Source organism: Eschrichtius robustus, chromosome 16 (assembly GCF_028021215.1).
Source record: "Eschrichtius robustus isolate mEscRob2 chromosome 16, mEscRob2.pri, whole genome shotgun sequence".
Classification (NCBI taxonomy): Eukaryota; Metazoa; Chordata; class Mammalia; order Artiodactyla; family Eschrichtiidae; genus Eschrichtius; species Eschrichtius robustus.
Window position 1 is genome coordinate 30,917,719 of NC_090839.1, and position 12,139 is coordinate 30,929,857.

Here is a 12,139-nt window from a genome sequence, read left to right on the forward strand (position 1 = left end):
CTAGGTATGAATATACATGAATGTCCACTGAACAATTCTTTCAACTTTTCTGTACTTCCAAACAGTTTTCATAATAAAATATTGGGGGGAAAATCAACAGCAGGAGTAATACAACATATTATTATATCAGCATTAATCCAGACTTCAGATACTGATTACAAGGAGCTACTGCAGGACTGCTAAGAAAAGGGTTTAAGGACTTAAGAAAGCTGGCCCTGCATTAAAGTGGCAACTATTTATTCCCTCCATAAAACAGACTTGGAAGAAAGCCAAGAAGGCAGGATGTGTCTCAAGTCAATAAATGTCCTTTCCCACTGATGTCCTTTCTGGAGCAACAATTTGCAATGGAAAAAGCAAAGGCAACATTACTGCTGTCATAACCAATACATGGTTAACCAGTGACCATAAAGTGACTCAAACTGAAGGGATACACACACACACACACACGACTGAGAAATGTGTTGGCATCATTTAACTATTCGATGACTTGAATTTTCTCCCAGCATTTTCGTGTAGCTCATCACAGCCATTAGTAATCCTAAGCAATATAACTTTCAATCCACACAGCTACCTCTCTGTGGTAGAGACAAACAGGTGCCTAATCCATATCCATTCTCCCCCCCCTTTTTTTTTTTTTTTTACTAATATTGGGTTGGCCAAAAAGTGCCTTCGGTTTTTAAGTAAAAATAAAAACATTTTTCAATTTTGCCAAGAACTTTACTGAACAACACAGTCACCATTTTGTTCCACTACCTTCTGTCATTTTTCAGGCAACTTCATAATTCCATCTTCCCAAAACTTTTTATCTTTTTGAGCAAAGGTTCCCGGTGTCTTTTACAGTCTTCCAGGGAACTGAAATTTTTTCCATTAACAGAATTTTGTAAAGACCAAAATAAATGGAAATCTGAAGGTGCAATGTCTGGTGAATACGGTGGATGAATCAGAACTTCCCACCCAAGCTGTAACAGTTTTTGCCTGGTCATCAAAGAAACATGTGGTCTTGCGTTATCCTGATGGAAGATTATGCATTTTCTGTTGACTAATTCTGGATGCTTTTTGTCGAGTGCTGCTTTCAGTTGGTCTAACTGGGAGCAGTATATGTTGGAATTAATCGTTTGATTTTCCGGAAGGAGCTCATAATAGAGGACTCCCTTCCAACCCCACCTTATACACAACATCACCTGCTTTGGATGAAGACCGGCCTTTGGTGTGGCTGGTGGTGGTTCATTTTGCTTGCCCCACGGTCTCTTCCATTCCACATTATTGTACAGTATCCACTTTTCATCACCCATCACAATTTGTTTTAAAAACAGAACGTTTTCGTTATGTTTAAGTAGAGAATCGCATGCAGAAATACAGTCAAGAAGATTTTTTTCACTTAACTTGTGTGGGACCCAATCAAAGCGACGAACATAACCAAGCTGGTGCAAATGATTTTCAACGCTTGATTTGGATAACGCTTGATTTGGATATTTTGAATATGTCAGCTATCTCCCGCGTGGTATGATGTTGACTGTTCTCAGTTAAAGTCTTGATTTGATTGCTATCAACTTCAACTGGTCTACCTGACCGTGGAGCATTGTCCAGCGAGAAATCTCCAGCAGGAAACTTCACAAACCACTTTTGACACATTTGATCAGTCACAGCACCTTCTCCATACACTGCACAAATCTTTTTTTGCGTTTCAGTTGCATTTTCACCTTTCTTGAAATAATAAAGCATAATATGCTGAAAATGTTGCTTTTTTTCTTCCATCTTCAATTTTAAAGTGGCTACACAAAAATTCACCAATTTTGATACATTTTTAATTTTTTATTTATTTAAATAAAATTTATTTATTTATTTATTTACCTATGGGTGCGTTGGGTCTTCATTGCTATGCACGGGCTTTCTCTAGTTGCGGCGAGCAGCGGCTACTCTTCATTGAGGTGCACAGGCTTCTCACTGCAGTGGCTTCTCTTGTTGTGGAGCATGGGCTCTAGGCGCGCGGGCTTCAGTAGTTGTGGCACACGGGCTTAGCTGCTCCGCGGCATGTGGGATCTTCCGGGACCAGGGCTCAAACCCGTGTCCCCTGCACTGGCAGGTGGATTCTTAACCACTGCACCACCAGGGAAGTCCTGATAAGTTTTTTTTTTAAATGCATGCTGATATGACAGCTGTCATAACACAATCTAACAAAATTGTTTCGAATAAGTTAAAGACAACTAAGCACTACTAGAGCCACTTAAGGAAAAAACCAAACGAACCTTTTTGCCAACCCAATAGTATCCCAATTTTATTTGGAGCAGCAATTGGCACAGCTCCTTTGCTTCTAGAGCTGACCAATGAGACATGCAAAAGCCATCAGGTGGAGGCTTCTGGGAAAGTTTTCTGAAGGGAACGAACTGACTCAACTAGGAAAGCTGCCGCTTTTCTCTCCCCTTCTTGCCTGACAGACCGGATAGCTAGAGTTCCTGCAGCCATTTTGTGACCATGAAGCTATGGAGAAAATGGAATCCATTTGCTAAATACAAACACAGAAGAGGCCTGGTTCCCTGATGACTTCATACCAGGCCTAGCCTGCCCTCCTCTAGACAGACATCTTTTGCAAGAGAGAGTAAACCTCAAAGTTAAGTCATTATTGTTAAGCATCTTCTACCAGCTGCCAAACATGGTTCCTAACTGACAGGTCACCTTATCTAAAATGGTTAAAACTTGTACCCAATTGCAATTCATGTCTATGCATATTTCACAAATTGGGGTATATAAGACTCTCTACAAACTAAATCTGAGAACTTCAGAAAATGCTACCCACCACAAATGAAAAATGTTATTTCAAAGTCTGTCACTATGCTCCACTGTAACAATATATTATTTCCCATTTTCTTCCTTTTCTCCAGATTTCTCTGAGCATTTCCACACACAATCTGCTCTTTGTAAAGTCAGTTTCACAGGTCTTCATTCAAAAGGCATCCACAAGTACTTTCCCTCACCTCTTTGACTATTAAAAGCATGCCAAAGATAAATGCACTGTGGAATCCTGGATTGGATCTTGGAATAGAAAAAAGACATTAGTGGAAAGACTGGGCAAATAAAGTCTGGAGTAATAAATTCCAAATAAAAACAAATGTACTAAGTAAACAAAGTTTACCTAGTAAACTAATGTACGGTACAAATATTAATTTCTTAGTTTTCATAAATGCACCATGTTAACATTAGAGGAAGCAGAGTGAAGGCCATATAGGAACACTATGTACCATATGTACAAATCATCTATAAACCTAATATTATTTCAAACAAGTTGAAAGCAAAAAGCATGCCAAATTAGCTAACTTTCCCTCGAACTAGGGTTCAAAATCACAGAAAACAGTTTTAAATACCCAAGTAGCAAACTCTGCTTTTTCTTTTCTTTTTAATTTCAGGGCAAAGCAGTATTTAAGCTGTGGAACTCTTGAGGGCATCGGCATCTCATCTACTCCCCCTCTCCAAAAATTAGAACATGACAGAAGAGCCCAAGAGCTAGGAAACACTGTTACAATACTGTGCACTATTAATGCAACTATACTCACTAAATAAGAGTCCTCAGAACACAGTCATCCCAGACATATGTGAAAATGCAGACAGGGGCATCCCCTGCTTTTCAAAGTTCGCTTTTACATAAGACCTACCTGTTTTCACTAACTGAAAGAAATCTGAAGAGGGTTTTTGCTTTTATGAAAAAAGGTGAAAAACAAAGATAGCCAGCATCTGTTTTGCAGTGGAGCAATGAGAGTGGCACTGCCAAGCTCCTTCCCTGGTAACTACACTCAGCATAACAGCAACAAGCCTCCATAGCTTTGAACTGTGTCTGTGAGCATCTGTGCTTTATCCTGATTTATTTTGTGCCTCTGTTAGCAAGATGTGTTCTAAGGTAATTGCTCCTTCGCTTTAGGCTGTTTCACCTTACAAAAGGTTTCCTAGGAAGGCTCTACTTTCTGACAGCAGGGGGAAACCCATACTTAGACCTCCACCCTGGGCCAGAAATAAGGCCATAAAAATGTAACTAAGCAAACCCTTTTTACTTCTATAGCACCAAACCAAGCCTCCCTGGCCAGCATCCAAGCAAGTATACTGAAGGTGAAACTTCACATTTTCAGACACACAAGGTCATAGTCTTGCTCTGTATTTTGAGTTTTCTTAAAGCAGGGACAATTACCACTTCTGTAGATCTGTAAACCCAAAAGAGAACCACGGGTATTGGTACCTGACCAATAAACATCACCTGAAGAGATAACCTGCCTCTGTGAGGCTTTACGTAAGCGCTCTCTATAGAAAATCACTATGGTGACCCACCTTCCCACCATCTAGCTTACAACTGTGATTATTCATTCTCTGAACACCCATAGCCCACAGTTTCACCTGTAATTATTCTTTATTCATTCAATAAATAATTAGTGCAAGCAGTGTTTCATAATAGCTAACAACAGCAGTTCACATTTAGTGAGTACTGACTATGTGCCAGACACTGACCTAAGCACTAGGGCAAGCAATATGGGAAATGACAATAAAAAATGGTCCCAGCCCGGGGCTTCCCTGGTGGCGCAGTGGTTAGGAATCCGCCTGCCAGTGCAGGGGACATGGGTTTGAGCCCTGGTCCGGGAAGATCCCACATGCCACGAAGCAACTAAGCCCGTGAGCCACAACTACTGAGCCCACGTGCCACAACCACTGAAGCCCGCGTGCCTAGAGCCTGTGCTCCGCAACAAGAGAAGCCACCACAATGAGAAGCCCGCACACCGCAACGAAGAGCAGCCCCTGCTCGCCGCAACTAGAGAAAGCCCGCACGCAGCAACGAAGACCCAATGCAGCCATAAATAAATAAATAAATTTATTTTATTTTTTTTAAAAAAAGGTTCCAGCCCTTTGGTAATTTCCAGAAGCAACAAAGGTCCTTCCTTATGAGTCCCTTAACAAGAAAAAAATCCCACCTATACATGGTATAGAAGAACTCCAGCACAGGAACTCCTCGGTCAGAATTTTTTGCTAGAGCACACGCCACCCAGTGAGTTCTTAATAAAGGGCGCATGGAAAGTCAAACTATGAGACCTCGCATGTGTGAAATGTCTTTATTGTTCCCTCACACCTGCCTGAGAGTTTGGCTGGATACAGAATTCTGAGTGGGAGCCCATTTTCTTTCAGAAGGCACTCCTTGCTCCATTATCTTCTAGTGTCCATTCTTGCTACAATCTAATGATTCATGACTCTATGTGATTTGTAGATATTCTTTTGTCTTCATAGTGCTCAAAAATTTCATGATGTGGGGACTTCCCTGGTGGCGCAGTGGTTAAGAATCCTCCTGCCAATGCAGGGGACACGGATTTGAGCCCTGGTCCAGGAAGATTCCGCATGCCACAGAGCAACTAAGCCCATGCGCCACAACTACTGAGCCTGTGCTCTAGAGCCTGCGAGCCACAACTACTGAGCCTGCACGCCACAACTACTGAAGCATGAGCACCTAGAGCCCGTGCTCCACAGTAAGAGAAGCCACCACAATGAGAAGCCAGTGCACCACAACAAAGAGTAGCCCCCGCTGGCTGCAACCAGAGAAAGCCCACGTGTAGCAACGAAGACCCAATGCAGCCAAAAATAAACAAAAAATAAATTTCTAAAAAAAAAAAAATTTCATGATGATGTGCCTTGGCATGGATATTTTTAAATTAATTGTGCTGGATTCTTGGAGGGTCCTTTTAATCTAGAAACACACCTTTGTTTGTGAGAAACTGTATTTTATTTTGGATGATTTCTTCATGCCAACAAACAATAACCACCCACTATCCCTCCTTGTTACAGACATCTACAAACCTGTAGGTCATTCAGTCCTCCACACTCCCTCAAGATTTAGCTTCTGGATCATTGTCTCTTTGCTATTACTACTCCCATCTTAATTCATGATGATCTCAATATGCACTGAGATAACCCTTCCACTATCCTTACCTCTCAGTTCCTTTACTCCTATTTTCCAATTACGTCCTCTATCCTACCTCAGCCACTCCCTCCCACAGTGCCCACATCCAAGCAGCTCAACACAGCTGAAGGGGAAGCATTCAACCATGCTAACTGGGTCTCACCCACCTTAAATTTATGACCACAAATGCCAAGTGGGCACCTGGTGCCCTAAAATATTTCCTTATTCAACTCATTTTTTCCCACTCTCTTGGATGAATTTTACACCTTCTTTCTCCTCAAACTTCCAACACCTCCCCCACTCTTCATTTTTAGCTAAAGACCTTCCTTCTTATTTAACTGAGAATATGGAAGTAATCAGAAGAGAACGTTCACTCTGTCCCACTACCAAGCTACCAATTCACCAGTATTTGGGTCAATATAATCACCACAGATGAACTGTCCATGTAGCTATCGAGCTTAAGGTCAACGTATCCATTTATATCCTAGACGCCATTCCCTCTCATCTACTCAAGGACTTCACCCCTGCAATTGTCCCTTCTCTCTCTTTAATCATCAATTTGTCTCTCTGTACTCCACCATTCCCATTAACTTACAAATATGCTATCTGCCCACCTAAAAACAAAAACAACTCTAACACTTCGTGCCCTTCCAGTCACAGCCCTATTACTCTGCTCTCCCTAATAAAAATCCTTGAAACAACATCACTGTGACTATCTATACTCACTGTCTTCAACTCCTCTTCTATATCCTCTTGAGCCCACTGCACCAAAACTGTTCTTGTCAAGGTTGCCAATGACCTCCACATTACCAAATCTAATAGTCTATTCTTGCATTTATCATTTGATTATCCTTGATTCTTCCCCTATCTCAGAGGTAGGAAACCATTTACCCTCAGAATTCGGAAGACATTGCTACACTGCCTTTTTTACATGGGATATCCCAGGGCTTGGATGTTGGTCCTCCTCTCTATCTACATTTACTCCCTGGGTCTCTATCTAGTCTCATAGCTTTAAAAAAAAATTTTGGAGTCACCAGTATTATGGGTGGTATTTCCAGTTTCAATCTCTCTCCTGAACTACAGACTAATATATCCAAATGCTAATCCAATTTCTCCACTTGGCTATCTATTAGGAAACTCAAATGAACAAGGCCAAAATTGAACTCTATTTTCTCCACAAATCTGCTCTTATTCCAATGTTCCCAATATCAGTAAATGGCAACTCCATTCTTCCAACTGCTGAGCCCCAAACTGACTATGCTTTCTTACATTATTGTTCCTTCAGCCCTATTTCCTCCCCAATACTTATTTCTCACCACACTGTATTATGATTTTTACCTCTCTCCACTTACAAAGGAGCTCTTGAAGGGCAGAGGCCTGCCTTACTGCTTTGAATCCACAGTACCTAGCACAGTGTATGTTGGATTATTTGCATAAAGAGGCAGTGAAATTTAAACTGTTAAACAAGTCCTGAGCAGGATCAGATTCCTCTGCAGGAAAAGATCTGAAGTAGGAAAGCATATTTCAACTATTTCCACTGGTTCCTTAGTACAAGTAAAGATAGTTATTTGGTAATAACTCCAAAATCTCGGTGGCTTGAAACAAAGGCTTACTTCTTGCTCACTCTACGTGTCAAACATAGGTCACCTGGAAGCTTGCTCTGGTTCCCAGACTGAGACTAGCCACCATCTGGAGCACCAACAATCACCAAAACAGAGGGAAAGAGTGGCAAATTACACACCAGAAGTTTTTACCATGAAGGGATGCACATCATTCCTGTGCACATTTCACTGACCAAAAGCAACTAACAACGCCATATCCATCTTCAAGGGTGCAAGCAAGTACAATGGTACCACATGCCCAGGAGACAGAAACCAAAGATATTTGATGGACAGCACTGATGACCACCGTATCATTAAAAAGAAGCTTCTAGATCTAAGCAACAATATTTTAACTCCTGATCTCTACTGCTCATCTGTGAAAATGAACTCCATTGCTAGAAGAGAACCACTCACCTGCAAAGTACTATCTATGCGTGTTTAGGAATGTAGCTTCACCAGTTAGGCCCGCCTCTTTCATCACTCAGGTGTCAGAGTGCAGCAAAGAAGCCAAATATGGGTGACAGGAAAGTGCTGAGCACAAACCTTCTAGAAACGTTCAACGTCAAAATCTGGGAAAGGCTTGACTGAATGAGTAAGAAAAGCACGTTCAGTTAAAAACGGCAGGGAAAGGAGGGAAACTTTCACAAAATTTCTTTTACCAAAGGTATACAACCTCCAGGCCTTGGGGTTCCTTGCACTACCCTATGTCTGAAGACTAACAAGTTTCACTCAAACCACGTGATGGAAAATTCGGAGTTTGAGTATGATTAGTAAAGTTAGCCGACATTGATCTTTTTAGCATAAAAACACTACTTACAAAAAAAAAATGCATACTGACATGCTACCAGAAGCAAGGAAGGAAGCAGTTATTTTAGAGATGGATTTTATTCAGAAGCTCTTTTTTCCCTAAAAGTCTCAAGGACTCCAGACTTCAAAGCTCAAGATGATATGGGATGAACCCCAAGTCTACATAGACCCTGGATTTAAAGTGTGGCTGCTTCAAGTTCTAAAGTATCCTGTGCAGTTTCTATTTTATTCAAAGTTTAAATACTTTCTAACAGTGAAACTGGCTGCCAGAAACGTTAGGACAGACTGGAGATGGTTACCACAAGCTGCTAAACACTTGGAACTGTAAAGCCCACTGAAATTCCACTGAAGAGCAGAACAGGAGTCCAAATATGTCACCTAACGTCACCTGCCAAATCAGAAGCAAATTAGGACTCCCAAATGCAACCAAGGGTATCTAGTCCCACCTCCCCATCCTTTATTTATTCAACCAACATGTGTTAATAGGTGGGGTGGAAGAAGGAATGTCAGTAAGTAAGAGAGGGACTGGATTTTAAGATTTAGTTCTTGTTCTCCATGAATCTGGTGGAGTTAAAACAAAATAAAAACAAAACAAAGAAAAAAAAGATTTGAGAGCAAAAATTCCAAAATACAATGCCTTAAACACCATAACAAGGATACAGGAAAGACCATTCTCACATGTAAGTTGACAACCTTCTTTCAAGGAAACAACAGCGTATTTGCTTTGTTAAGTAGCTAGAATAAAGAAAAAGCAAACAAAACAAATAAAAACCCTCTTCTGGTTTAATGACAGTTTAGCAGAACCAAAGCCCATTTCTCTCTCTTCCTCCCTTCCTCTCAATGGTCTCTGCTACAACCCCTCCATCATTCCAACCTCCACACTCCACTGGCGGCCCCAAACCAGCTCCATCACGAATAATACCGAGACTATCAAGGTCAGCCCCAAAGGCACAGGAAGCAGACAGCAGAAAAAAATCTTCATATATCGAAAGGGGGCGGGGACCCTCCCTATAATGAGGCACCCGGGGGCTCTATCTCTAGGCTCTGAGGCCTGGGATCCGCAGCTTTCGGGGGTTCTGGCCCCTTTTTCCTTATCCAGGCCCCTAATGACCTCCACCTGTCCTCAACCTGCGCTCTCCATCGTGGAGTGAGGGAGAGGCTCGGGCTGGGGCAGGGGGAGGTGGGGAAACGCGAAACAGGGAAGATGCTGTCCGTGTGGGTGTTTCTAGGGGGCGGGAGGGGAGTACTCTCTAGGGAAGGCACAGTGAGAGGGAAAGGCTCTAAAGGAGACCTACTGTAGGGGAACATGAGAGGTAAGCCATTTCGAGGGAAACCCATTTAGGGGTTCTATAAGGGGCGCTATTGTGAGGGGACGTCTCCATAGATGGCCCAGTGGGGGAAATATCCTATGGGGAAGGCAAGTGAATTAATCATACAGAAAGCACTGTGGAGGTTCTCGATAGGCGAATCTTTCCGGGGGGGAAATGTTCTATGGGGTTGGGGATGTTATAATAGGGGGTCTTCACAGAGGAACCATTGTGGGAGCCTCTGCACCGAGAGCCGCTTCTCGGGAAACGTTCGTCAGGGAACCGTTCAGGAAAAAACCGTCCGCAAGGAAGCCATATCGGGCCACGCCCTTCGGCGGGAGGCGTCTCCAGACCCCAACAGCCCGCAACCGCCTGCCCGCCCCACTGCGGCCTCGGCCCCGCGTACCTGACGGAGGGCGACCCGCGGCCAGGGCCGCCGGGGGACCGTGCGCGGGGCAGCCCCAGCCGGTGTGGGGGGTACATGTCCATGGCTGCGAGCGGCGGAGGAGGACAGCGCCGCTGCGAGGGTCACTCAGGCCTGCGGAGCGTCTCCGGGCCCGCTTCGGCCGGGCGGGGCGGCTGGGCGTGCCGGGTGGGCGGGGGGCGCGGTGCGCGGGGGCACGTAGGGGGCGGGGGCACGTCGGGGGGTGGGGGTGGGGGTGGGGGTGGGGGTGGGGGCGGGGGCGGAGCCGGACGCCTGCAAAGAGCGCGGATGGGGGTAAGCGCACAGCTGCGGGTCGAGTCTTCCTTAAGCTTCGAGGCGGCCGGGTTGGACGTTGGGATCGTGGGTCCCCAGAGTGAAAGCTACCGCGCCGCCGCTCTGCCCTGTCTTCAGGCTTCGCATCGTGGAGTGGGACTCTGCGGCGCCCCCAGCCACGCACACGGGCGCGCCCGGGGGCGGGGCCTCGTTCCACCCCGCCCAGTCCACTTCGGCCTCCAGCAAAGCCTTCTGCTGCCGCAGCAGGTCCCTGGCGCGGAGATCTGAACCGCCCTGGTGCTCGGCTTTCGTGTCCCGGTCTTCCAGGCCGGTTCCTTGCTGCTGTCTCTTCACCTGCTGCTAGTCAATTGTGCACCCTCCCTTCAAACATTCAGCCGATTTCTAGCCGACCTATGGTTAGCGGTGCGCGCCCAGCCTTGCGCAGACGTTAGGGGCTCACAGGGGCCCAGAGGATCCCTGCCCTTTACAGTTCAGATTCTGACTCGACCCGTTTCCGACTGCAGGGCCGTATGCAAGAAACCCAATCCCAGCGAGCGTCAGTCTTCTGTGTAATTGACAGTTTCCAGGCATCCTGTATATATAGGACGTATTTAATGATTTTGTCCTGCGTCGTATATTGACTTTGTCAGGATGCCTTAAATGTCCTGTATTTATCTTTTTATAATCAATTAAAACCTATTAGAGCTATTTTTCCGCCACAGTAATTGGTGCTTAAATCACTAACTGAAAATCCTACTTTTACAAATAAACGATCTGTACAGTGTCGACGGTGTCTCCAGCGAGTTTAGCTGAGGGAAGACCAAAAGAAGGAACTAGAAATTAAAAGTACTTATTTTTCATAGTCAAGAAAGGAAAAGACTTTTTTCCTCAAGTTCTAAGTCCTGATCAAGTAACCACCATTATTTAGAGGTAACTTCACATCAGTACACAGGCTCTACAAACCAGCCAATCAGCGACAGCCTCACTCCAGTGGCTTCTGAAAATCAGCCAGTCAACAACTGCTTCACTCCGGTAGCTAGGCTTCTGAAAGTTCGTAAATCAACGACAGTCCAGAGCTTCTGAAAGTCAGCCAATCATTGACAGCTCCACGCTTCTAGACAACAACCAATCAGCAAGTGCCTCACTCCAGGGACCAGGCTTCTGATAGTTAGCAGGTACTCAGCTTCCTTACTCCAGTAACCACACTAACAAAGCTGGAAGCCCGTCAATCGCTGGACGCTCACGCTTCTGAAATACTGCCAGTCCCTGAACGCTAGCTTCCCAAAACATTGGATTGGGTTGGCCAAAAAGTTCGTTCGGGTTTTCCGTAAGATGATACAGAAACCCCCGAACGAACTTTTTGGCCAGCCCATTTTGGCTCAGCTCCGACTTTGTTAAGGGAGACTGTTCCTTACAGGTACAGCTCTCCTTTGCAGGCAGACTAGATATTCACCTTTGAGTTCAATTTGCTTTTCGTAAAATCAAGTTAGCAACCCTTTCACGACTCAACTCCCACCTTACCGTTAGATATGAATTTGGGCTTATGACAGATGCAATGATGCAGCCATGAGATTTATTAAATACAACTTTTTCAGTTCTTGCGTTGGTCGCTATTACCAATTTTTCTCTTTTATAATTCAATGGGTGTATTCACAAAGTTGTGCGATCACCACCACAGTCATTTTAGAACATTTTCAGCACGCCCAAAAGAAACCCTATACCTTTTAGTAGTCATTCCCCCATTGCTTCCCAACCATCCCAGCCATAGGCAACCACTAATCTACCTTTCTCTCTCTCTCTCTTC

General features: G+C 44.4%; 1 protein-coding gene across 1 annotated transcript in view; it reads right to left on the reverse strand.

Moving 5' to 3' along the window:
- The window catches only part of DNAAF9 (dynein axonemal assembly factor 9), a 146,989-nt gene extending 136,766 nt beyond the window's left edge, over positions 1–10,223 (reverse strand). Inside the window, exon 1 of the mRNA XM_068565644.1 lies at positions 10,045–10,223. Within this exon, the coding sequence (XP_068421745.1) occupies positions 10,045–10,127 (83 nt within the window). The 5' untranslated portion in view covers positions 10,128–10,223. The remainder of the gene's footprint in view (positions 1–10,044) is intronic.
- Positions 10,224–12,139: the final 1,916 nt, after the last annotated feature.